Below are 26,162 nucleotides of genomic sequence, written 5' to 3' on the forward strand. Positions count from 1 at the left end.
TTCTGTGCAGCTGAGGCTGTAAAGATAGAGATTGAGGACACAGTCCTCAACCTTCTTTTCTTTGTCTCAAAAGTGAGACATCGGGGACCTGTTTAGACCCCTAATATTTCATCAAAGCATCCCAGGGCTGTTAAAAATCATTGTAAACAAAAAAAATTGTAAAAAATAATATAAAAATAAAAAATGACTGACACCAACCTCTGCTCTACTGACACCGTCCTCTTCTCTACTGATTGACACCGTCCACTACTCTACTGACACTATCAACTGCCATACTGACACCAACCTGTGCCCTACTTACACCATCCACTGTCCTACTGACACTGTCTACACATCGTCCACTGCCCTACTAATACTGTCCATTGCTCTGCAGATTGACACTTTTCCCTTTTGGGGTAGGCTAAGTTTATATTTTTACAGTGACATTTGTTTTATTATATTTTTTATAAGTTTTACTTTCTATTTATTTAGGACTTGCTAGTTAATCTCTTGGGAAAAAAAGGCGCCGCACCCCAGAGATCTTTGATCTCTTTCATGTTCTTCAGGTAGATCTCCACCTTTCAAAGGTTGTTTGCCCCAGTTGTATAGGTTTAAAGAGGGGCAGCATTACCAAGTATTATTTTAATGAGAGCTGTAACATTTTAAACCGCTTTTGAAATTACATTAAAATAATACTGCTGGGACAGAATATTTTTATTACCTCAAGCTTAAACATTGGATCTCCACCCTCACAAGGAACTTGCAATTTCCATGTGCTAAATAGGTTTAAAAGTAAGCCTACTTGTGCTTTCTGGGATCTCCCTGATCCTTATATTTCTTCTCGACTCCACCCTGAATACCTGGGTGCCTAGCTCCCCTCTTTCTAATGTCCAGAAATGGAACAAAGACACTAATAACTCACTGGTTAAAAATCTGGTCCAGGAAAGGGATAAGCTCAAGCGTGTTTGGACATGAGTCTTAATGCACCTGAGCTGTTCCATCAGGAAGCGTTCAAAGTCGACAGCCAATCATAGGCAGTGGAGGCATTCCCCATCTCAAAGCAGGGCATATGCAAACCACTTGCTGCAATGCGGAGAATGCCTCTACTGCCTATGACTGACTGTCAACTTTGAGAGATTCCTGGTGGAACAGTGGAGTTCTTCACTGGTCTAGGATAGCAAAATGTTTCATTAATGTGACTATTTTGAAATCGTCTTATAGGGTTCTCTTTTGGTGGTAATGGGTACCTGTTGAAATAGCTCATGCTGTCCCAAATTACAGCTAAAGGTATTTGAGAGGCTGCAGTCAATGTGGTGATGTATTGAACATTCGGTGGTCCTAGCTGAAGCTGTTTGTCTTTTGGTCTAGAATGTTTTGCCTCCTCCAATCCTTGTTTCATATATATAGTTCTTTGAGACCCATGGGTGGCCCTTCTCTATACCTTTCCATGACTCTTTTCTTCTGGACAGAAACGTGTCACTTTATTTTTCTTGGCTGCTAAACAGACAATAGCCAAAGCCTGGAAAAAAACATTGTGTTCAATTCTAAGAAGCAGAGTATGAATATGATGCTTCTCAATGAGAAGATTATTATTCTCAAGGATTATTATGCTACATTTCTTTGTGGCTTAACTATTACTTCCCATCTTTCAACCCATCTAGTGTGAGTTACTTATGGCCCTTTTCTTTGCCTTCAAAAACCTAACCTTTCTACTTGTTTTCACAATTGTCTCCCTACCCCCACCTCCATTTTTTCATTGCTCCTTTCTGTTCCCTTTTCCTTCCTCCATCCTACATTCCCTTCCTTTTTCCTACCCCTCCCCTGTCCTCTCTCCTTTTCTTTTTCCTTCCTCTGTTACCCCACTTTAGTTTGAAGACCAGTAGGATTGTTCATATTTAGTGGTCCTGTGGGGTCTACCTTTATTACTTTTGTATAGGTCCTTGCTGACTACTTATCTATATCCTTGCTTCTTTTGTCAAACTTGCAAGATGTTCTAGCCCCTGCTTGGGCCACTCTGTTGTTATCTTTTTTTCTCACTTTATAACCAATAAAAATTATTGCAACAGAAAAAGCAGAAGCTGCACAAATCATTCTCTACATAGTATCTGTATAGTTTCTTTGCAATCAGTTTAGTTACAGCAAATGTACAACATGAGAGGATGGTCAGATCATCTTCAACATATAGTATTTTCATAAATAATGAGAGTGTATTGTCATTTGAGATCTTCAAAGTACTGTTTAGCTTATTTGTCACTGCTGAAGAATTGATTAATTGATAGAATTAGATTTTTATTTTTGTAGTATTACATAATAATTCACATTATTTAAGCTTGACCATTTTCTCTATCTCTACTTAGGCCACTAAAGAAGTAATAGAGCGGGAAGCTCCAGGAATGGCTTTAGCAATGCTAATGGGATCCCTAAATGTTACACCTCTCGGAATGCTGTCTAGGTAACAACCACTACTTCTTTGAATGGTTTATAATTGCTTGCCACCATTCATGAAAATTCCTGACAAAGTTAACTCACACCCAACTATTATGATATTAACTCCACCCAATTTGGGGTGCTACCCTAATAACTGAGCTTCCTGAATCCATGAATGTTGTGTCAAATCCAAAATTAATGACAAGTATCGTTAATGTGGCAATAACTGCCACATTTGAAGGAAGTGGTTAAAATGAACCCTCTCAACTGCTTGGAATATATAACAGAACGATCTTCTGGACAAATTGACAACACAATCAGTTAAATGGCAAATTATATGTAATGCAAAAATGTAAGGTTATGCATCCTGAGAATAGTTTTATCCCATGTGTATTAAAGTAGAACTGAAGACCGTTCTCTCTCGTCCGTTGAGGGACATATGAATTTTGAAACCTTTAGGTTATACTGCTATTTACAGGTAGATTGGACACTGGCAAAATGAAAAACTGTAGGCAAGTCTTTGGTATAACACCCCTCTCCCCCCATCTGCATGTCTCAGTTTTTTGCTAGTGTCCTAAAACGAATGTATTTTTTGCAGGTTCACTGGGTTAAGTCTTAAAGGATAAGTTCACCTTTTTGGACAAAAATAATAAATGCACATTTAGCAATAAATGTGCATTTATTATTTTTGTCCAAAAGAGCCTGGAAAGCATTGCACCAGTGATCAATAGATTGCTGATGCTATGCAGGTCTCCTGCAGACCTGTCAGATTATCTGTTTGCTGTACGAGATGTATGATCAAGCAAATATTCTGACAGGAAGCTTCAGTGAACTACCATGGCGCTCCACAGCACTGTGGTGGTTCATTGAAAACTACAAGCCCACAGCCGCTAAGGCTGTCAGGACTTGCAGTTCATTCATTCAATGAAGTCTGTGAATTAATTTTGGGCGGAGCCCGCACTTCCACACTTTTTTCAAATCTGACACATAATACAGGGAGACTTCTCCCCTCTCTATCTGTCAGAGGGAGGGGGGAGGTGGGCATGGCTGTAGCTATGGGAACATGTTACATGTTCCACCCTTAAAACAGGTGGAACATGTAACATGTTCCCAAAGGTGAACTTATCCTTTAACTTTTAGTTTCTTCTAGCAACTTTTTTCATCAATCAAAAATGCTGCTGTTGGTCTCCCTGCCTTCTCTATAGCTATAGCTCCAGAGAAATTTTCATGGCTTCTGGCCTTTACTGTGACTGGACCCCACTGCACTGTATGCTGCATTGTGGATCTGGAGGTGACCCTCAGACACTGGATTCCTCTTGAATGCTTTCCACACTGATTCTGGTTATGTTAGCTGTGCAGTGCCATTCAAGGTCAAGAGCTACTGGCGTAGCCTTGCACTTGTCCTGTCTCTGAAGACATCTTGACCAGGAACCAAGATCTCTTCACTTTTGTTAGTCACTGGCTGCCAAACGTTATTTGCATTTTTTCCCTTCAGCTTTCCTCAGAAGAGGTTAATGCTTTCGGACTGAGATAGTGTTGTGTGTATGCAGTCTGCTCTCTCTTTTATGCCAAAGCAGCATAAAGGAAGCATCTCCTCACTACTGTTGCAAGGGCCACATGGAACTTTGATCTCTGATCTGTTTTTACTGCCCACATGCAGTGCAACTTGGTCACCTCCAACTAGTTGACACTCTGGTCTTGAGCATTTCTGCAGGCTTCCAACTGTCCAGGACCTGTGAGTACTGGAGGCTTTGCCCCCTACTTCAATCCTGTACATTGCTTACCACACCTGCGGCAGGTCTGATTCTACACAAGAGAGAGAAATTCCAGGTGTACTGGGTCCCACCAGTGCTTGTAGTCTGGAACACCTATAGTCTGTGACCCTGTTGTCATCTGGGGTTAGTCTGTCCCCTCCTTGGAGTTGTCCTTCGCTCCGTCGGGAGTTACTTCACCTGCTGCCTTTTTTGAAGTGGTCTTTACATTCATGAAGGACTTTATGTCCATGGACACACACCTATTTTCTGACTGATTTTAGATACCATTACTGTGCTCTCCCCAGCAGGCTCAGGGTATTATCTGCATGCAGTCTTAGCCGTGTCCAAGCCTTCAACCATTGAGACTCTCTGATATGAGGTTGCTCAAGACTGTTGATATTCCCTGAAGAGTTGCCATCTTCTCCTATCATTCCTAAATTTATGGAAACCATAAATTTGTGCTGCACCACTGTGCAGCTGGAAGATTCACCTGTTGTTGGTCCTAGAGGGTCTTTAAGGCCTTACATTTTTCAGTTTTTGTATGTAGATTTGAAGCATCCTGATCCGGTTTTTGCTCCTCCCAAATTCTTGGTGTCTCTGTACCCACTTAGTGTGGAGTTTGTCCCCAAGTGGTTTATCCCTTCAGTGGATATGTTAATTTCTCGTCTTAACAAGGCAACCAATATACTAGCGAATAATACGCTTTCCTTAAAGGACCTATTAAGTACGAGACTTTAAGCTCCTTCTAGTGTCATATTATCTTTGGCAAGCTTTGCTTTATGCCCAGTTTTGGCTGTAGTTCTTCTCTGTTTAATTATGTCTGAATGGTCTATTGGTCTATATCTCTTAAACAGGATATGACTAATGCTGACATTGGCCTGCAGGTCATTGTTCGTATGGATCAGGTGTCTTTAGCTCTGATCTTTATCCATGATGGGCTGTTAGAAACTTTTCACGGTTTTGCGGCTAAATTGTTTGTATTCAGGTCAAAGCAATGATGCACTAGTGGCTTTTTGGGGTTAATACCATTTGATCTATGCCTTTATTTCACTGTATATTCTTCCTAAACTGCTTCACAGGATTGAGATGAAGGCAAAGACCCCGATTGGCCCAGAAGAGTGTGGTATGCTGACCTGGTGAGACCAGATTTGCCATGAGCTCTGCTAAAAGTCCAGATCTGCTGTTCCAAGGACTAATTTACCACTCGGTTCTCAGTCACTATCTTTAATGGCATGGCTGTTGAAGCTCAGTGACAGGGGATCTCAGAGATTTTTCTTTATATGATGCTCAAGGCTAAGAAGTCATCTTCCTGCAAGGTCTACCATCAGACATGATAGGCATGCTTCGCTTGGTGTAAGTTCAGGGGGTTTTCATCCCAGGAATTTCTCCATAGAATGCATCCTTCCTTTTCCTGTAGTTGGGTTTGGACCAACGTTTGACCATGAAACGTTAGTCCATTAGTACTATCAAGGGCCAGATCTCTGCATGAGCTATTCTGTTTCAGAGACCGTTTGTTTCCACTATGACTTTTGTTCAGGGGTTCACCCAGCCAAATCCTTTTGCCACCACAGGATTTGAATTTGGTCCTGTCAGTGCTTCAGGAGCCCCCATTTGAATCAAAGACATTATTCTCACTGACTCACAAAGTAGTTTTCCTTGTAGCCATCACTTCAGCTAGACAAGAGTCCAAACTGGCAGCACTATCTTGCAAAGAAGCATTTTTGATCCTGCTTAAGGACAAGGTGGTTTTGAGGCTTTGGCCCTTCCTTCCTTCAGTGGTCTCTGCCTTTCATCTTAGCCAAGATATTGTTATTCTGTTCTTGTGTTAAACTCTAGTTCACCAGGGGGAGATTTGCCTTCAATGTCTGTGTGTGGTCCAGGCTGTGTGAGTTTATTTCTTGGCCAAGGCTTCTTTTAGGGTGATAGATTCCCTTTTTGTTTTTCCAAATGGGCCCAGAATGGGTCCCTCAACTTCCCTCAACACCATTGCAAGTTGGCTCTAGCAGACCATCATTCAGGTATATGGTCTCAAGGATCAGGTTCCCCCTTTGCAATTAAGGCTTATTGCATAGGGTATTTCATCTTCAGATCTATGTTTCCCAGGCTTGCCACCTGATCTTCTGTTCACATGTTCTACAGGTTTTACCTGCTGATGCCAGCTTCAGGAGTATGGTCTTTAAGGCAGCTCTTTGAATTGCAGGCAGTCTTGTGTTTGTGTTAGACCTGTTTGCTGTTTTTTTTAGCAGTGTTGCCCACCCCTCAGTTGGACTGCTTTTGAATGTATTGAAGATTTAAGAATCTTAGGTCCCTCAGTGGGAGAGAGAGAATAGGAGCCCATTAGGGGACACAGGTCATATCTCTCTGTGTTTGTTTATAATCATGCCCTTTGAACTGCTTTGCTACTAACCTGGAGCATGCTGGTAGGAGGGGTTATACCCAGAGCTTTCCTACAGTATTTTCTTTTTGTTAGCCAGTGCTCAATCCTCCTGTAGATGGCAATATTACATGTAGGTTTCAGTGTTCCTGTGTCCCTCAATGGGCTCAGAAAAAAGAGTTTTATAACATGTACAAAAATCCTAATATGGTAGATTTTATGTCTTTTCTGTTCAAAGTTTTTCTCCATCTTCCACTGAGGGACACAACACTTTATAGTCATAAAGCTTGGAGTATGTTGTCGCCTACAGTAGAATTGCACACAAGGTTCAAAACTGGAAGCTAGCCCAAAGAGGGTATAACTAGCCTGCACAGTTTTGCTCATTGTCCTTAAGGACGATGCACAGATTTCTTCTTCTGTCAACAGCTGCTGGTAGAAAAAGGCTAGATGCTAAATTTAAGTTGTCACTCCAGCCATCAAGCTCTCTGTCAAAATGTCTAGGATCTTATGGTTAAAATGATGGTCAGCAGAAAAGGCTTTTTTCAAAAAAGCCTTATTTTTTTCCTACCTTTGTGAGTGAATGACTCAAGCTGCATCGGACAAGATTCCTAAGTTACTGTTACTGGGGGTTAGAGTATTTCTCTTCCCCTGGCCTAAACAGTAAGGAGTTATTTGTTACAGTTCAGAGCAAAAGGCACCTAGAGCCTTTATTTGGCTTCAAAAAATTGAAAATGGAATTAATTCTATCTCTGATATACGTCCTTCGCAAGAGAGTTTTTCTGATATCAATAGACATTCCCCATCTATCCAAGCCACCAGTGATTTCTTCTCTTTACTGTGGGGGAAAGTTGTTACCAATTTGTGGATTTTCTCTTCAGTCTGTTATCCAAACCAAGGGTGTCCACCAATGTGTAAACCCTTGGATATGGCCCTCTTGCATCCCAGAGCATCCCAGTTACAGGTTACCTGAATGATCTTCTAGTGAAGTAGCAGTCATCATTGGACCTAAAGATCAACATCAGTATCACTCTTTAGATGCTGAAGGAGTTTGGTTGAATACTGAACATCCAACACTGACTCCTAGTGTCTACCTGGGTCTTTTTCTGGACACCACCACCACCATGGTTTCCTCATTTGAGGTAATACAATTTGCCCAGTTATGCACAAAGTCCTTCAGCAAAACATCTTTCAGCTGTTTTGAACTACCCTATATTTAAGATCCTCTCTGCAAAGTAATTTGATAGTGCAGGCTTTATCTATCTATGTACTATATGTGTATTTGTGTGTCTTTGATCTGCATCTTTGTGAACTAATTATACATGTTCTCTGATTTGACCTCTTTTTCAGGCTGTAGGAATTCATACAAATATGGTGGTTCTTACTATTGTATTGCATTATTACAGATGCATGAAGCCTTTCATATTTTAGTTGATTTGTAAAACACGTATGATAAGGCATTTTTGGCCATTGTAATGAACAGTTACTAAGTAGTCAGCTGTTTTGGTTATCCACGTTTACAAGGTGCTGTTTAATAATTCTGTGTGTCAGCTTTTCTTCGCAGTTGTCCCTTAAAAACAGCAGGGAAAGCAGGTAATATACAGAGTGCTGAGAGGAAAAATGATGATTTGTAGCATAGGGGAGAGGAATTCTCACTTCTAGCATTGCTAAGAAGTTAAAATGACTCTGCAATATTATCTTCAAGAAGATTATCCCTTGGAGGTAAAAGCAAGCCTATTTGTCTCTCAGAGGTATACCTAGAACCAGTCAGATTCAGATCTGCACTTTAAAATGGCAGAGGGTGAACGTTTAAATCTGTTGGCTATGGGATACTAAAAATAGTATTTCCCCAAGATTGCTTTAAAAACAGCCCTTCCAACTGAAGTGCAGGTATTGTTTATTACCTAAACACCATAGATCAATAAAGCTATTTTCATAGACTTAGCATATGATATACTAAGTACAGTAACACGTATTCATTAAAAATCTTTTACATCTTACTGCTTTTTATATAATTAAGATTTAATGCCCAACTCCTGCCACAATATTATTTCTCACGTAAAAACTGTCTTTTGGTATATACTGCAGAGAACTGAACTTAGGGTTCCCTGCTGCCCCGGAATGGTATGTATTATTGTTATTATATAATTATACAGGATTTGTATAGTGCCGATGGTTTGCTCAGCGCTTTACATTATGGAGGGAGACAGTACAGTAACAATACAGTTCAATACAAGAGGGATTAGAGGGCCCTGCTCCTTGGAGCTTACAATCTAGGAGGGAGGGGATAGTGGTACAAAAGGTAATTAGCTGTGGGGGATGGAGTGGTAGGAAGAGTAGAGGATTCCAGTACTAGCTAGGGTAGGGGTAGGCTTCCCTGAAGAGATGGGTTTTCAGAGTGTGCCTAAAAATTAGCAGAGTAGGCGATAGTCTGATAGATTGGGGTAGGGAGTTCCAGAGGATGGGTGAAGCCCTTGAGAAATCCTGGAGACGAGCATGGGAGGAGGAGACAAGGGAGCTAGAGAGTAGGAAGTCTTGCGAGGAGCGGGGAGTACGGTTTGGGTGGTATTTAGAGACAAGGTCGGTGATTTAATTTGGGGCAGTGTTTTGAACGGCTTTATACGTCAGTGTTAGTGTTTTGAATTTTATCCGTTGGGCAGTTGGAAGCCAGTGGAGCGATTGGCAGAGAGGGGTGGCAGATACAGAGCGGTTAGTAAGGTGAATGAGTCTGGCAGCGGCATTCATGATGGACTGGAGTGGGGATAGCCTGCGATGAGGTAGGCCAGTGAGGAGGGAGTTACAGTAGTCAAGGCATGATATAATAAGGGAGTGAATGAGTTGCTTAGTGGTTTCCGAGGTTAGGTACGGTCGTATCTTGGAGATGTTGCGGAGGTGAAGTCTACATGTGTTTCTCAGCGATTGGACCTGGGGCTGAAAGGACAGATTGGAGTCTAGGATTACACCTAGTACCCTGGCGTGAGGGGTGGGACTGATGATAGTGTTGTTGATCTTGATGGAGAAGTCGAGGGGGGGGGGGCACGGGCTGGGGGGAATACTAGGAGCTCAGTTTTGGAAAGGTTGAGTTTGAGGAAGTGGAGTGACATCCAGTCCGATATGTCACTTAGTAGGCTGGTGATGTGATTGGAGACTGAGGTGAGGGGTAGAGAGATAGATTTGTGTGTCGTCGGCATAGAGATGGTAGTTGAAGCCGTGGGAATTTATCAATTGGCCAAGGAAGGAGGTGTAGATGGAGAAGAGGAGGGGTCCGAGGACAGAACCTTGAGGGACCCCAACAGAGAGAGGGAGTGAAGGGGTGGTGGCAGCATTCTAGGTAACACTGAAGGAGCACTGCGATAGATAGGAGGAGAACCAGCAGAGAGTGGAGACTCTGAGGCCAAAAGAGTGTAGTTTTCTGAGGAGGAGAGGGTGGTCAACCATGTCAAAAGCCGCAGAGAGGTCCAGTAGTAGGAGTATAGTATATTGGCCATTGCTTTGGCGGTTAGTAGGTCATTGGTGAGTTTGAGTAGGGCAGTTTCAGTGGAGTGTAGGAGGCGGAAGCCGGACTGTAAAGGGTCGAGAAGGTTGTTGTCGGTGAGATGGGAGCGCAGGCAATTATAGACTAAGCGTTCTAGGAGTTTAGAGGTAAATGACAGTAGGGAGATGGGTCTTAAGTTGTTCAGGTTGGTGGGCTCTAGGGAGGGTTTCTTAAGTATGGGAGTGATGTGTGCGTGCTTTAGAGGGGAGGGGAAGCTACCATTCGAGAGGGAAAGATTGAAGATGTGAGTGAGGGAGCATAGGATGGAAGAGGAGGGGGACTGCAGGAGTTGTGAGGGGACAGGGTCCAGGGGGCAGATGGTGAGGCAGGCTTCAGAGAAAACCTTAGTGACCTCTTCGGTAGTAGTGAGGTCAAGGGAGGGAAGTGTTGAGGGGGTTATTGTGTGAGGAATGCTAAGTGGGGTGGATGTCTGAGCAGTGGCGAAGTCCCTACAAATTGTGTCAATCCTATATGATTGACACCAGTTCCAGTGTTGTGCTTTGCATTCTCCTCGGCCACTCTCCTCTGCTATTCACAAAGCACAGTATAAATGGCACAGTAAACTAAAGTCATAAACACTTTAGGATATACTATAGAGGCCATCAAACTGAAATCCTTTCAGTGACTACAACAAAACTGTCACTTATCAAATCATTACATGCTTAGACATCTATAGTAAAGGCATGTCTATTCTACAGAATTTGGTCAAGCTCAAATCCAATCCTCGCCAAGAAATTACTGAAAGAGACACTCCCTCATACAAACCTCTGTCTTGCCCATACAAAGGGATACTGAATCACATTGGAACCCCAGGAAAATACATTACTCAATGGAAAATGGATGCTCCAAATCTGGATGAACAGGATCTAGAAGGCATATAATCTTGCCCTCTTAGGCAACTGGTATCAGTGAGAGACATGTTAGTACAGTCCGGAATTATCCATAGTACATACTTAATGTCAATGAGATTGGCATAATTTACAGACTCTGTATCTGTCACATGTTTTTAAATGATAAGGCTGACTGTCTTCATATCTTCTGGCTGTGACTAAAAATACAGTTCTCTTGGGTAGAGACCACACAGTTTATATAATAAAGTCTCCTATTCAACCTGACATCTCCACTTCTCTGCTGGGCCTGGTTGGCAGCCACTTTTAGGTCTAATGCTTTGTTATGCATGCAAAACAATAGTACTAAACCTTCTAAACTCTTTTATTAGGAAAACTTTGGTTATGCATATACCTTCTTCTTTTTGGAATTGGTATGGATGAACTTTATTCATACAGTACAGTATACAACAAGACTATTCATAAAGGGTGTTGTAGTCACTCTGTTAGAAATTCTGTATATAGTCTTACAGAACAGACAGTGCTGTTCACATACGTTTTTCTGCTTCATTGCAACAAGGGAACAGGAAACTTGTAAGAGAAAAGTCATGACGTTTACCATAGATGCAGCTACAAACGTATAAACACTGCCATCCAGTTCAACTGTTAAAAAAAGAAAAAAGTTATAATCCTACACCCACAGTTGATCCAGAGGAAGGCAAAAAAACCCAGCAAAGCATGATCCAAATTGCTCCTGCAGGGGAACAATGTTCTTCCTGATCCCCCGAGAGGCAATTGGATATTCCCTGGATCAACTTTACCTATAAATGTTAGTATCCAGTTATATTCTGTGTATCCAAGAAATAATCCAGGCCTTTTTGAAAGCAATCTACTGAGCTGGCCAGAACCAACTCTTGAGGGAGTCTATTCTACATTTTCACAGCTCTTACTGTGAAGAAACTTTTCTGTATTTGGAAATTAAATTTCTTTTCCTGCAGAATGTAAAGAGTGCCCCCTTGTCCTCTGTGATGACCTCAAGGTGAATAACTCTACATAGAGTTCACTATTTAAACCACTGATGTATTTATACATGTTAATCATATCCCCCCTTAATCTCCTCTTCTCAAGAGAGAATAAATTCAGTTCCTCTAATCTTTCCTCATAGCTGAACTCCTCCATGCCTCTTACCTGTTTGGTTTCCCTTCCCTGTACTTTCTCCAGTTCCCCAATGTTCTTTTTGTGAATTGGTGCCCAAAACTGAACTGCAGATTCCAGATGAGGTCTTACTAATGATTTGAAGAATAAACCTCTACTGATTACTGCTGTAGGTGTGTAGTTGCTGCACAAAATACATGAACACTGTATTTCAACACACACTTTAGAACTCCATTGGGGAGTAGCTCCAAACGTGTCAGTGCCTGTATCCAATTCAAGTACCTGTCACACACAGGTACATTGATTTGTTTATGACTGCACTGAAGATCAAGTGCCCTCACTGGGCACTCCTACTTCAGTGCACTCACTACTGACCTGCTTCCCTAGCCACTTAGCCACTGTGCACACTGACAGACTCTTGGCCAAGGAGTTTTGACTAGTTTATTTATTTCAGGTACTTATATTGCACCATCAATTTACGTAGCGCTTTACATATCTATTGTACATTCACATCAGTCCCTAACCCTCAAGGGGTGTACAATCTAGGATCCCTAACTTACATTCATACATACATATACTAGGGCCAATTTAGACAGGAGCCAATTCATCTACCAGCATTTCTTTGGAGTGTGGAAGGAAACCGGAGTATTTGGAGGAAACCCATGCGGGCACAGGGAGAACATGCAAATTTCAGACAGGTGGTGCCATGCCTGGGATTCGAACCAATGACCCCATCATTTGAAAGTTCCAAAGAATATGCTAAAACTGCAAAAAGAAAACCAGGTTGGCAACAATTCAGAATGAACCACGGGTTATTAAAGTGGAACTTCACTCTCTCAATGAACATTGACTATTTTTATCCTTTTGCTGCTACCATTTGTAAATATATAGGAAATCTCATATTTAACTGTTTTAAACTTTTTTTTTTCTTTTTTACATTTCTCCAGTTACTTCCTGGTTTCCAGGCCTAGGCAAATTATATCATACATCCCAGGAGTCTTCAGGAGGGGAGGGGGGGTTTTCTCATCTAAGCACAACCTTCTGCCTGAGCTAAGGGCAGATGGATTCCAGGAACTAAATGCTACATAAATCATCTGCCCTTACTCGAGATGGCCATTGCCAGAAATGCTAGTGTGTGTTTTTCAAAGTGATTTCTCAGCAAATTAAAGTATGGAGACATGGATGGATGCGTTTGCTTCGAATATTTTTAATTAATTAGAGATGTTTGTACTCAGATGCAGTGTTGTTCCAGTTTAAATGGACACATTCAACCAAAAATCTTTAAAGTGTCCCTGTGCTCATACTACCTACATCTAGTTACATATCTGTCAGTGTTCAGATGCGAACCCGAGACCTCTGTGGTGTTTGGCTGTAGCTCTTCTTTCTGTGGCTGTGTCTGTCTGAGCCCTTGGGCAATCTTACCTTGTTCCTGGTGCTCCTCCCATGTTTTTCTTGATTTAATCGGTGTCTCTACTTTTCCTGTTTGGCAGATTATTGTGCTCTTCTCCAGCCAATATCTTGCTCCTTTCACACCTGCTGCCTTCTGTATCTTGCCACAGCGTATGACACTCATTATCAACCATTGGCTCTTTCCCTGACTATGCCTCAATTTTATCCCAACCTGTAATCATTTATTATTGATCTTTGGCTTGTTTCTCGACTGCACATCTGCTTGATCCCAATCTGCAACCACTTGTTACTAGCCTTTGGCTTGTTTACTGACTAACACTTCTGCTTGATCCCGACCTGCTACCGGAACCTGGTATGCTCAGATCCTGGTGAGGTGATCCTGAAGACAGCGACCTGGCATTAGCGAGCAGGAAAACCCATCTCCACCAGTGTGACCTGCTTGTTTAATTCTGGTGGTCGGTGGGAACCTCACTATTGGTCTCAGAGCCTAAAGCTTCCCTTAACAAGCAGAAAGTCAAAACAAGCCCTTACCCCTTATTTGCTTTTAATGTACGGTTATTCATCCTCAAAAGAGATCCCAACAAAGACATTGAGGCTCCTTGCACATGGGGCCTTCTAGCTGCTGTGCGTTCTGCTCTGCATTTTAGTGTGCTCAGGATAGACAGCTGCAAAATCCAGTTCTACTCCCTACAACCTGTCAAGGTCTATGGCAGACTGTGGCTGATCCAGTTGGATTTGGATCCATGTATCCAGCTTAAGGATAAGGGTGGAAAGCATGAGAAAAAAGTGATAGACCAACATCACTGCTTAGAATCAGTAAAAGATTTGGAGTATGCAGCACGAGTACCAAGACTGACAATTACCAGACCAAACTATCTGTTGCAGATTTAAGAAGCGTTCCATATAGACTGCTAAACGCAATTTACAATGCTCTCACCCAGGGGTGGACTGACAACTCATGGGGCCCCCGGGCAATAGGGGATCATGGGGCCCCTGTGTCCTTGCCCAAACTCAAAAAAGCCTATGAAAAAGGTACCAGGGGCATCTCATGGGTCCCCTTACTGACCCTGGGCCTTCGGGCAGTGCCCGAGTTTCCAAATGGTCAGTCCGCCCCTGCTCTCACCTGACAGGGGGAAAATAGAGCACCCCATGTGGGAAATGTAGAACCAGTCCTGGAGCCATGAGAACAGTGCTCATTGGCCTACTACCTATTTATTGTAGTGTGTAGAGATTGCCCATCCTGGGGTATGGGGGGGGGGGGGGAGTCATACCTTGCAAGGCAGGGGAAAATCCTTTCCTGTATCAGTCAAGAATATTGCTAGGGTGGATGCCTCTTCCACACTAGAGGGCAACTGGCATGAAAAATAGCAAGAGAAGCTGTATGGGGAGAGGAGGGGTGGACTGGGGGACAGACAAAGGTAGTTCAATAATTCTGTTGCCTCATACCCCCATCCACCTAGGGACTCACACTACGTCCAACAAATCTACAATACAACTCAATATAGAGGCAAGCCATCCATGCAATAATTGCACCTTTTAAGATAAACAAAAATAGAACCTTAACAATTTAAAAAAGAGTAAACCATAGAACCTATTCAAGAGAAAGAATAGACATTTCAGTGACTCTCTGCAGCCATATCCTCCACTCAAATAGTTAAGCTGGGAGAGAGGAGAAGGGACAAGGGATGGAGTAGTGTAGGTGGGGGGAGGAAATGGGGTCGGATGGAGAGGGAAATGTAAGGTAATGAGGTATAAGGGCTTGTTCACACTTGACTCAAAATGCTGACTCTTAACAAATGTGGGTATAGCTTTAATGCACATTAATAAGTACGCTTGACTTGCATTTAACACGCGATAAAAACACTCCCCCAAATGCCCTATGTGCATTATGGCGTGTTAATACCGCACCACAAACACCTATTTTTTTTTTCATAAACTATAATGTTATTAGTGTGCCGCAACCATACTGCACACACATTCCAGGGCATTTGTGGCGCGTTACCATAGACTTCAATAAAAGGAGTTGAAAGGCTTCAACTCCTTCAAACTCAATGTGAGGCTTCAATCTTGAAGCGACGCTAACGCATCATATTTTGATAATGTGAACAGCACTCTGTGCTGGCCATATTATCATTTGCATAAGAGTTTGTGGAGCATTAAAAACACCCCTCAAATGCCTGCTTGCAATGCCAGTGTGAACTAGGCCTAAGAGGTTAAAAAGCGGCATAGTAGGTGGAGGAAGGTTGAATAAACCTAGTGAGCACCTTTTGGGTTGAATTTCGAGTCCGGTCTTTCAATGCAACAGCAGTGGGGGAAAAAAGTACAACATTGAAGGTATATGATATTGGTTACTCAGCTGAAATGTAATTCCAGAGTAGAAAATACACTATCACTCGACTTTGTTCATGTAGAAAGAAAAATAGGCACAGGACACCAGAGGTAAACTAACAACAACTTAAAAGATGAATAACATAAACAAAGTTCCAGTCAAAACAGATGCATGGATCCAAAGTCATCCAACGGAGCAATAGGGGTATGTAAGTAATTTATCCCTTTGGATTTACTGCTTTCAGGGTGACTATTTGTTCATGTGAGCATTGTAAATCCAAATTTCTAATGGCACCTGCAAGATCTGGAGGGTTGGCGGCAGTTCCATCTATAGGTTGTTAATTTTGGCTGCATGTAGAATGATTGTTCTTACATCACAAGCAAATGATGTTCTAGATCACAAGGAATATTGTCAATGTTATTATAAAGTAAGGTGTTTTCCAAGTAAGTGGAACTGAATGGAAAAAGATACTTAAGATGAGTCTAAAAACTTGGTTCTGTTAAGATCTTGAGAATTTGCAGTGCATTAGTATGAGTGCAAGGGATCCAACTGAGCCACAAGCTCTCAAACATGAAGTTGAGTTGAAGGAGAAAAAAATTTGATGGGTAAAGTACTATTGATAGTCTGATTGCTGTACGCCATTTACAAACAGGAAATAGTTTTCTTCTTTCATGTTCTCACTTTAACATGCTAAACGTTTTATAAATTAGAAGTTTTGCCCCCATTTTATTGTAAAATAAAGGGAATTTCCTTATATTTAGGAGAAGAGGAGGTTAGTAGATTAAAGATTGGGTAATTCCATCTATTGGGTTAGTCAACTCTGATGGTGTTGCACATAGTGTGTGATTTGTATAGATTGATAGTGTACTTTTTGTGGGAGGCTAAAACTCTGGGATAAGGTGCTTGTTTTATCGGCTGATAACATGACTCTCAAGTTTCGTCCAAAAATATGCATTGTTCTCTTTTAAACCAGACCTTATCAAGCTGATACCTCCTTAAAAAGTGGTGTTTGTTTAGCAATGCAGTCAGATGATAATGGTGAAAATTAGGTAAAGCTAGCCTGCCTGCCTGTTTACTTGTGCCAAACTATAGAATGCACATCTTGGCTTTTTCCCCAACCAAAAGTAGTTGCTCAGAGTGGAACTAAAGCTGCCCTTCAGTCAGGCATGCAGGCAGATGAAAGAAAAACCATGCCCATGAAGACTCCTGGGATGTATGACATAAATTTGGTCTAGGCCAGAAACCGGGAAGCAACTGAAGAAATGTAAAAAAAAGTTTAAAAACAAATAAATACAGCATACCTATCTATCTTTTTATTAATGCTAGCAGTATAAGGATTAAATATAGTTAATGTTCACCGAGAGAGTTTGGCTATGCTTTAATATTTGTAGTTTGATCTAGTAGGTGTCAGGAGATGTTTTAAAGGATAGAATGTTAGGGAGTATTTTAATTTTTAATGACATTATTATTAGCGATTTTTGGTTGCACAATTGCGGGTTTACCTATTGGTACACAGAAGGTTCACATGTATGGTGGCGGAATCATAACGTATAAGTTTGCACTGCATATGTTTTTTTGATTTATTGTTTAATATTTACAGTAGTATTGAGACTTAAAGCGATTCTAACGGTTCATTTTTTTATTTTTTTTGGAAAATAATAAAAATGCTATATTTACCTACTGTGTGCAGTGGTGTTGCACAGAGCAGCCTGGATCCTCCTCTTCTTGGGTCCCTTGCAGGCTCTTCTGGCCCCTGCCTCCTGTTCGGTGCTTTATAGTTAGCAGTTTGCTATGGGGGCACCTGCTGTTCCATGTGTCCATTCACACACTGAGCTGAGGCTTGGCCCCACCCCCCTCTTTCCTCATTGGCTGACTGACTATGATTGACAGCAGCAGGAGCCAGTGGATCCCTCTTGCTGTCCCAGTCAATGAGGAGGCAGAGACCTGGGACAGCCAAGGCTGTCGTGCACATCACTGGATCGTGATAAGACTCAGGTAAGTATTGAGGGGGCTGGGAGCACTGCTGCACACAGGCTTTTTTACCTTCATGCATGGAATGCATGAAGGTAAAAAAAACCTTGTGCCTTTACAACCACTTTAACATTTATTATTTGTGTTAGAGAGTTTTTCTTCTTTATTGTCCACACAAAGTGATTTTATTTAAGTGGAGACTTTGTTGCCTCCAAGTGACTTACTCCAAGATGTATCTGGCACTTTTTTTTTTTTAGTCTGCCCAGGAAGCCTCCTTATGGATAGATGCCAATTAACGTACTCTACGGCAACCTCTCCTATGGCTGCAGGAGACTGAACCAGGATGTCTCTCAGGCTAGAATTCTTAATTTTAGTCTCTTGACTGCCCTCAGTTTTCCATTTTGAATATTCTGTTAAGGCTGGGGAACCTGACACATGTCTGTCTATTGCAAGCACTGAACTATCTTCTTATTGGAGTAATAACTGGCTCTTTTGTTACTCTTGTTGTTTTTTTTCCTGTTTTGGGACCCTTTATTTTTTTACTTTCTTGTTTCTAGTATCATGGATAGAGGATCTGCTTATTACTTCTGTGTGTTGCATGGGGAAACCCCATTGGTTTGGGGGGTCTGCCCTACAGTTCAAAATTTGCCAGGCAATATGTCTTGTTTTACTTCCCTATGTGCCTTATTTATCCAGCACCACCAGGACACAATCTCACAATTGCCTTCTTCCCTGTCTGTTTCATCAGCACCTTGGGCCCTGGACTTCTACATGTCCTCTTTATTGATAACCACTCGTGGCCTACAGTCCCATTCCTCTACATTTCATTAGCTGCCTGGGCTTTGGTCCTTAGTACCCCAGACACACCTGGATGGGCGCATCTCATGTTTTTTATTTCTTTATGGCTGACCTAGTGCTTCTTACATTGAATGTGCATTGCATTTCTAACCCATTGAAGGGAATCATGATCTCCACTCATCTACGAAAGTTTCATCCGGCAATTTATGGACTGCAAGAAACCCAACCCATCTAAGCAAAGACACTGTTAACTGTTTGCAGTACTCCTGGGTCGGATGGTCGTATCACTCTAATCATACCTCGTATTCCAGAGGGGTGAGTGTACTGATACACCATTCAGTGAACTTCCTGGAAATTCTCAGGTGGACTCAGAGGGCAGATTCTTTTTCATATTTGGTAGATTATTTATTTTTACCTGTGCCTTTATTTATATCCCAGCTCCATTTTCTAGGGATGTGCTGAAACTCCTCCTGTCGTACCTATTGTGTAAAGTACTGTAAATGTTCTGATTCTCCTCAGGGATTTTAATTGTTTCTTTGATCCCTACTTAGACAAACACCCCCCACATTCCCATGGTCTAGGGACCAGGGGCACCACCCTCTCTCGCTTCCTTTTGGAACTGGGGTAGGTGGATTTGTGGAGGAGTTGATACAATAGTTAATGGCAATTCTCTTTCTTTACAAAATCTGTTACATCCTTATCTAGGATTGATTTATGTGCAGTTACCTACAGTGTTTTGCCATATGTGACTAAAATTCAATATGGTTTGGGGAGCATTTCAGACCATTCACCCGTACTTCTGTGGCTAGCTATATGTCTCCATAACTCCTTAGTTAGAGCCCCATGTAAATTGAATGCTTTCTGGCTATATTAGGGATCACTGGTTTGAGGTGGGCTACAGGTTCCAAAATTAGAGAAAAACGGTGAGGGATAGTGGACACCCTTTCCTGGATCCATTAGTTATTTGGACCTCTTCTGACATTCCAGAAATTTAGATTCTGGCTGATGGATTGGTGTAAAAAGACAAAAAAGCGATTAGAATTACCCCCCCAAAATGTAACAAGACCGAAATAAGGAACCCCCAGTGAATCCTGTCTTAACGCCTTCTCTGCATCTAGTAAAAGGAGCAGTGATTGTCAGCTTTGCACAAATAACACCTGGTTAGGTGTAACCACATGTGAGATGATAGAGAGGATAGAGCTTAGATTTCACTATCATAGGAAAATTGGTCTGTAATTACTCAGACTGATATTTGCCAGAGGACATGTCTTGAGGTGAGGAGCTTATATACCTTTTTACTGCTGATAATATTCATGAGGAAGACTTCTGAGGAGGGAAAAAATCTTTGGTCTCACAGACTTCCTGGAGAGCGTATTGTCTTAAAAGGGTTGTGATGGGTTGTGATATATTGTTAACATTTAGTTGGAAGGTGCAGAGAATAGGGGAATGCATCTATTTTGGTAGATGTTGGTTGAAGTGTCTGCGAGTCAATCTGCAGGCCACATATTTTGCTTTTATGTTTTAAAAATGTTAGCTATCTCCATAGATTTAATTACTTTCTCATTGTTTTTGTGGTCAAGTGGATAAGCTATTTTGTTGTGTATATAACGGCATCTGCTACGTGTTATATCCTGGTATGCCTCCACCTTATTATGAAGTGCATATGCATATAAATTCAAAGTTAGACTATGTCACTTGTAGTAATAAATATTATGTCAACTCTAGAATACGTTTTAATGCAACACTGAAAAGTGTAATCATAGGTTATGCTCATAAAAAAAAAAGTTGTTTTGAGAATTGGAGCTCTTCCTATATTTAGCAGTTTAGTCCAGGAACAGTTCTACTATTGTGTTCAAGGCTATGTCTATAAATAGCAGATCTTAGTGATAAGCAATTATAGTTTTAAGTTGTTAGCAGTGTAGATATTGACCACGATACCTGGCTTATTATTCATTTTATAGATTAAAAGAAAATAGCCATCTCTCAAAATAGTGGCAGGAGAGAGTAAGGGCTATAAAGGATGCTTGGTGTAGCCAGGCACGTTTAGGGAAAGTATAGAATGTGCCTTGTATTCTTGATTCAGAAGTAATGCCATTTGTTGAAGACAAAGTTTTGACCAGATACTGGTGCATGACAAGAGTGTTCTCATCTGGTTTAAAGAAAATAAAAAAAGAAGCATGAACAAGCAGAATCATAATAAGTTGAAGCATTCTGTGTAAAATCCCAGAAACTGTGTTCTGCTTTAGTTGCCGTGAGAATGGGGTAATAGGTCTGATGGTAAATGTACCATCAGTGAAAGTTGCAGAGATGTATGGCTCCCTCTATTGGGCCTGAGCTAATAATGCAGGTCATGAACTCAAAACCCTACAGATATTTTAAGTGTGTTTGTTGGTTGAAGATATCTTCTTGTGGACTGGGACATCGCTGAGTAGGATTTGCCACTCACAACTTATGTCCCTCTGCCAGTGTCGAAATAGCAAAGGTTTTATTTTTTAGCTTTGTTGTTTAGTTTGTCCTACCTATACAGAATTTTGTTATTTCTAAGGTCATGGTTTGTGTTAGAAGATTCTCTCTGTTCTAGGTTATGGCTTGGGATAAGTCTACAAACCGTATTATGCCTGTAAATTGTGGAAAAACTGAAACATTTTCCCTGGCTGCCACCATAGATTTTTCTTTAATGTGGTAGACATGAAGCCTGGCAAGGACATCAGACAGAAACTTTCAGCTAGGAATGCAGTAGGCTCTGTCAATTCTTAGTTCATAGTCTTTGGTGTTTGGTATGAGCTTCATTAAGAGTTGTTATACCAAATCATAGAGGTGTGACTGTGGGACATTTTCAGAGCAAATTCAATGTTCTGCCCAGAGCAGTCCCTTGTTGAGCAAGTGTCATTATGATCCACTATAGCTCAGCATCATGGTCATTGTGTGCAAGAGAGACCTCTCCCTTTCTGGTTTCACTGTGAGACACCCTGTTACCAAGGCCTTGCATATCTTGTTGTAAACTGCTTATCAGAAAAATCAGCATATCTTTCAAATCAGATGCTAACACTGGCTGAGAGGAAGGTGAGTGAGGCCTGTATGGTGATCAGGAGGTCTAGGACTTCTCTTTGTCTTTGCCTCTACTTAGCCAGGGTTAGGCTGGGTGTAGTGGGAGCAGCAAGGAGAGAGAACTCACCATTACGCTGGAGCCCATCAACACTGGTCATGATGTAGTGAGAGCAAGAGGGCTGCATATCATCCAGGAAGATTTCCCTATGCAGTTTGGAGTACAAAGGGGTGGCAACGCCTTACTGAGAGTCACAGCCCCCTGACGGAGGGAAGAAGCAGGACGTCTCTCAAACAGGTGGCACAGCATTTACAGAAATCATAACATTCAAAAGAATGAATGTGCAGAACACATTAGAGGAAGCAGATGGGTAGACGGGGAGAGGCTTTGAAGCCACTGCTTGCCACTTGTCAGGTACAGGCTATATGGAGCTGGATTAGTTTGTGGCCATCTTAGATGCCAGCTGAGCATGTTCCCAAAATAACATTTTAAAAGGACTGGACAATTTTCTTGCAATTGATAATACTGAAACGTATCATTGTTAGGCTAATAAGGTCTTATTGTAATCCAGAGAATTAATCTCACTGTACTTTGGAGGTGGAGAAGCTTTTTAAGAAAGGGCAAAATTTGCAGAAGTTGTCCAGAAGGTTTTGTTTTTCTTTCCTCTGGACCTCAAGATCTGTGAAAGATTGAGCTTGATGGATATCATTTTTTTTAACCTTATTAACCATGAATAAAGAAAATGTATAAAATAAAAAATTCTGATTAACTGCATACTTCAAAAATATGTATAGGTGTATTAGAAAAGAAACCGTGCATCACATACAATATATATTATGGACAACAATTAAAAATACACCTGTAGGTGAAAAGATCTCCACAGGAGTATACATATACCCCTCTTCCAAAGCTGAACCCACCTAGTATCCCATTTTACATAACTGTTTGCGCCCGCTCAGGCACAACTATAATACACTAAGTTCCAACCTGGAATATACATTAAAAGGATAGTTCACCTTCACCAAAGAACTGCCTATGCAGGTAAGGGGTTTCTGTAGATAAAAACAAACTGGGCAGCTCTGACTGAAGTCGAATAATATCCTTGGTATAGGTGTAGGCCATTTACATACCTCATGAAGCCTGACTGGAATACTCTCAGGACATTGCTAAGTGAGGCCTACATGTTACTGTTCTCCTCCTCCATCACAGGCGTGAGCTCTCAGACGCTGAGTTCAGAGCTACTGTATCAAGGTAGAGATGTGAGGGGGTCTGAATCAACGTCCTGTGAGTATTATAAATAAAATAATGGAATGCTGTGCTGCTAAATCTGACAATACAATCATTAACCACTTGCCGACCGCAGATAGCCTAATGACTGCTTCACTGCGGCCGGCCAATTCTGGGATGGCATCATATGACATCCTCCCAGAACGCGCGCCCCCGGTGATCTCCATGATCGCTTGTGTCCTATGGAGACAGCTGATCACGTGATGTGGTAAAAGGCCAATCACAGCGGCCTTTTACCACGTGATCAGCCATGTCCAATGACACAGATTACCGGTAAATGCAGTTGCCGGTTATCGGCTGCACTTTCCTCGCACTGTCACAACGTGAGGAAAGTACTACCAATAACCGGCAATTGTCAGAGGAGGGATCGACACTGGTGATCAGTGCCCAGCAGTGACACCCACCAGTGCCGCTCACCAGTGCCCATCAGTGCTGCCCACCTGTGCAAAGTAGTGCTGCCTATCAGTGCCCTGCAGTGCCACCCATCATTGCCCAGTAGTGCCGCCAGTCAGTGCTGTCAGTCAGTGCCGCCTATCAGTGCCCATCATTGTTGCATATCATTGCCCATCAGTGCCGCCTGTCATTGTTGCATATCAGGGCCAGCTCATCAGTGCCTCCTATCAGTGCCGCCTATCAGTGCAGCCTTATCAACGCACATCAATGAAGGAGAAAAATTACCCATTTGCAAAATTTTATAATAGAAACAAAGAAAAATATTTTTTCAAACGGTTTGCTCTTTTTTTGTTTAAAGCGCAAAAAATAAAACACCCAGCGGTGAGTACATACCACCAAAAAAAGCTCTATTTGTGTGAAAAAAATGATAAAAATTTCATATGGGTACAATGTTGCATGACTGTGCAATTGTCATTCAAAGCGTAACAGCTCTGAAAGCTGAAAATTGGCCTGGGCAGGAAGGGTGGTATAAGTGCCCTGTAGACTAGTGGTTAAATAAATACTGTGTGATAATTGTGATCAAATTGTGTCTAAGTCCTATACTAACTAGCCTAGAAAGATGTGTATACACAGTGTTTCAAATTATTATGCAAATGATATTTTTCTCATTTACCTAAATAATTGATGTAAATAACAGTCAGCATAATTCTCACATTATCAACTATTAAGAGTACAATTCAAATTTTATTGAACAAACCTCCTAATGATAACAGTATTTTTTTTAAACATAAAAAACTTCCAATGCACTGTTCCAAATTATTACGCACAGTAAGTTTCAAAACACTTAATAGGTTGTAAAGAACTGAAAATTGTCATTTGTTGTGTTTGCAGCATATTTACTGAAATCAAAAGCTATTTCAATCAAACTTTTAACAACATTTTAACTTTTTAAACATTTTAACAGGTCACATTACATTTTAACATAGGACCCCTTATTTGATAGCAGCTTCACAAGTCTTGCATCCATTGAACTTGTGAGTTTTTGGACAGTTTCTGCTTGAATTTGTTTGCAAGATTTCAGAATAACCTCCCAGAGCTGCTATTTGGATGTAAACTTCCTCCCACTCTCATAGATCTTTTGCTTGAGGATGCTCCAAAGGTTCTCAATAGGATTGAGGTCAGAGGAGGATGGAGGCCACACCATGACTTTCTCTCCTTTTATCCCCATAACAGCCATTGATGCAGAGGTATTCTTTGCAGCATGAGATGGTGCATTGTCATGCATGAAGATGATTTTATTACGGAAAGCATAGTTCTTCCTTCTGTACCAGGGAAGAAAGTGGTCAGTCATAAACTCCACATACTTTGCAGAGGTCATCTTTACATCTTCGGGGGCTCTAAAGGGGCCGACCTGCTCTGTTCCCATGATTCCGGCCCAAAACATGACTCCAACACCGCCTTGCTGACGTCGCAACCTTGTTGGAACAGGGTGGCTGTCCACCAACCATCTACTACTCTATCCATCTGCACGGCACTCATCAGTGAACAGGACTGTTTGAAAATTAGTCTTCATGTATTTTTCTGCCCAATGCAGCCGTTTCTGCTTGTGAGCATTGGTTAGTGGTGGCCGAATAGAAGGTTTATGCACAGTTGCAAGACTTTGAAGGACTCTACACCTTGATGTCCGTGGGACTCCAGAGGCACCAGCAGCTTCAAATATCTGTTTGCTGCTATGTAATGGTATTTTAGCAGCTGCTCTCTTGATCATGGATGGATCTGGCAGAAATCTTCCTCAATGTGCCTTTATCTGCACGAACCCGTCTGTGCTCTGAATCAGCCACAAATCTCTTAATAGTGCGATGATCACGCTTACGTTTTCGTGAAATATCTAATGTTTTCATACCTCGTCCAAGGCATTGAACTATTTCACTCTTTTCGGCAGCAGAGAGATCCTTTTTCTTCCCCATATTGCTTGAAAATGGTGCTATGCTTAATAATGTGGAACACCATTGTTTAGTAGTTTTTCCTTAAATTGGGCTCACCAGCCAATCTAATTATCACAGGTGTCCGAGATTGTTTTCAGTGATCAAAAGAGCCCTGACACACAATGCCATCCATGAGTTAAACTGAAAACCAAAATATTTCATCTTTGTGACACTTAAATAGAATTTACATAATAATTTGGAACGCGGTGTACTTACCTATTCCTTCGACGTTCTGGTGCAGTCACATGATCATCTCCCAGCAGTGGCTTCAGGGGAGAGGAGGGACAGCCAACAACAGGTGCCCAATAGAAAGCCCATGGGTCATACCATCTCCCAGGCATTTCAGCCGTTGTCTGCGATCTCTCCTCTCCCCCGAAGCCAGCCACTGGGGAGATCATGTGACCTGATTGGAGCGCCTAGAGAAACAGGTTAGTACACACATCTTTCCTCCACAGGTCAGTTAGATTGGGGAGCAGGTTTAAGATTAGGTGGCTTAGATGTCTACTTAAAAATGGTCAGCTTTTATTACTTTATGTAAAACCTAGTTTTACAGGTGGGCTGATGGACTAATATAACTTGTCTAGTAGGTGAATGTTGCAGGTGTGTGGATAGTGTGGTTAGGTTGTGGTGAACTTCATGGCTGAAAAGTCCAACACTAGGCACCATTTTTTATTAGCTGTAGAAAGAGGATAACCATTCCAAAAAGGCATTCCCAGAGCATCATTACAGGCTGTGCATGAATGGCCAAGCTTCTATTAGGGTGGAAACACAACACTAGCAGTGGTTTATATCATACATGTTGCGCTGATGTCAGCAGGGCAGGGCAACTATCTATAGCATCTGAAAGCCATCCATTGATGTATGGATTTAGTTTTGGTGGGAGTAGAGAGAAATT

The 26,162-nt window shown here is 41.7% G+C and overlaps 1 protein-coding gene across 30 annotated transcripts in view; it reads left to right on the forward strand.

Annotated features, from left to right (window-relative positions):
- The window catches only part of GPHN (gephyrin), a 591,738-nt gene that overhangs the window by 265,754 nt on the left and 299,822 nt on the right, over window positions 1–26,162 (forward strand). For all 30 annotated transcript variants that reach the window (XM_089681455.1, XM_089681470.1, XM_089681459.1 and 27 more), the window contains exon 5: window positions 2,337–2,431. In XM_089681455.1, the coding sequence (XP_089537581.1) occupies window positions 2,337–2,431 (95 nt within the window). The remainder of the gene's footprint in view (window positions 1–2,336; window positions 2,432–26,162) is intronic.

Source organism: Staurois parvus, unplaced genomic scaffold (assembly GCF_062004578.1).
Source record: "Staurois parvus isolate SC_StPar_1 unplaced genomic scaffold, SC_StPar_1.0 ptg000267l, whole genome shotgun sequence".
Classification (NCBI taxonomy): domain Eukaryota; kingdom Metazoa; phylum Chordata; class Amphibia; order Anura; family Ranidae; genus Staurois; species Staurois parvus.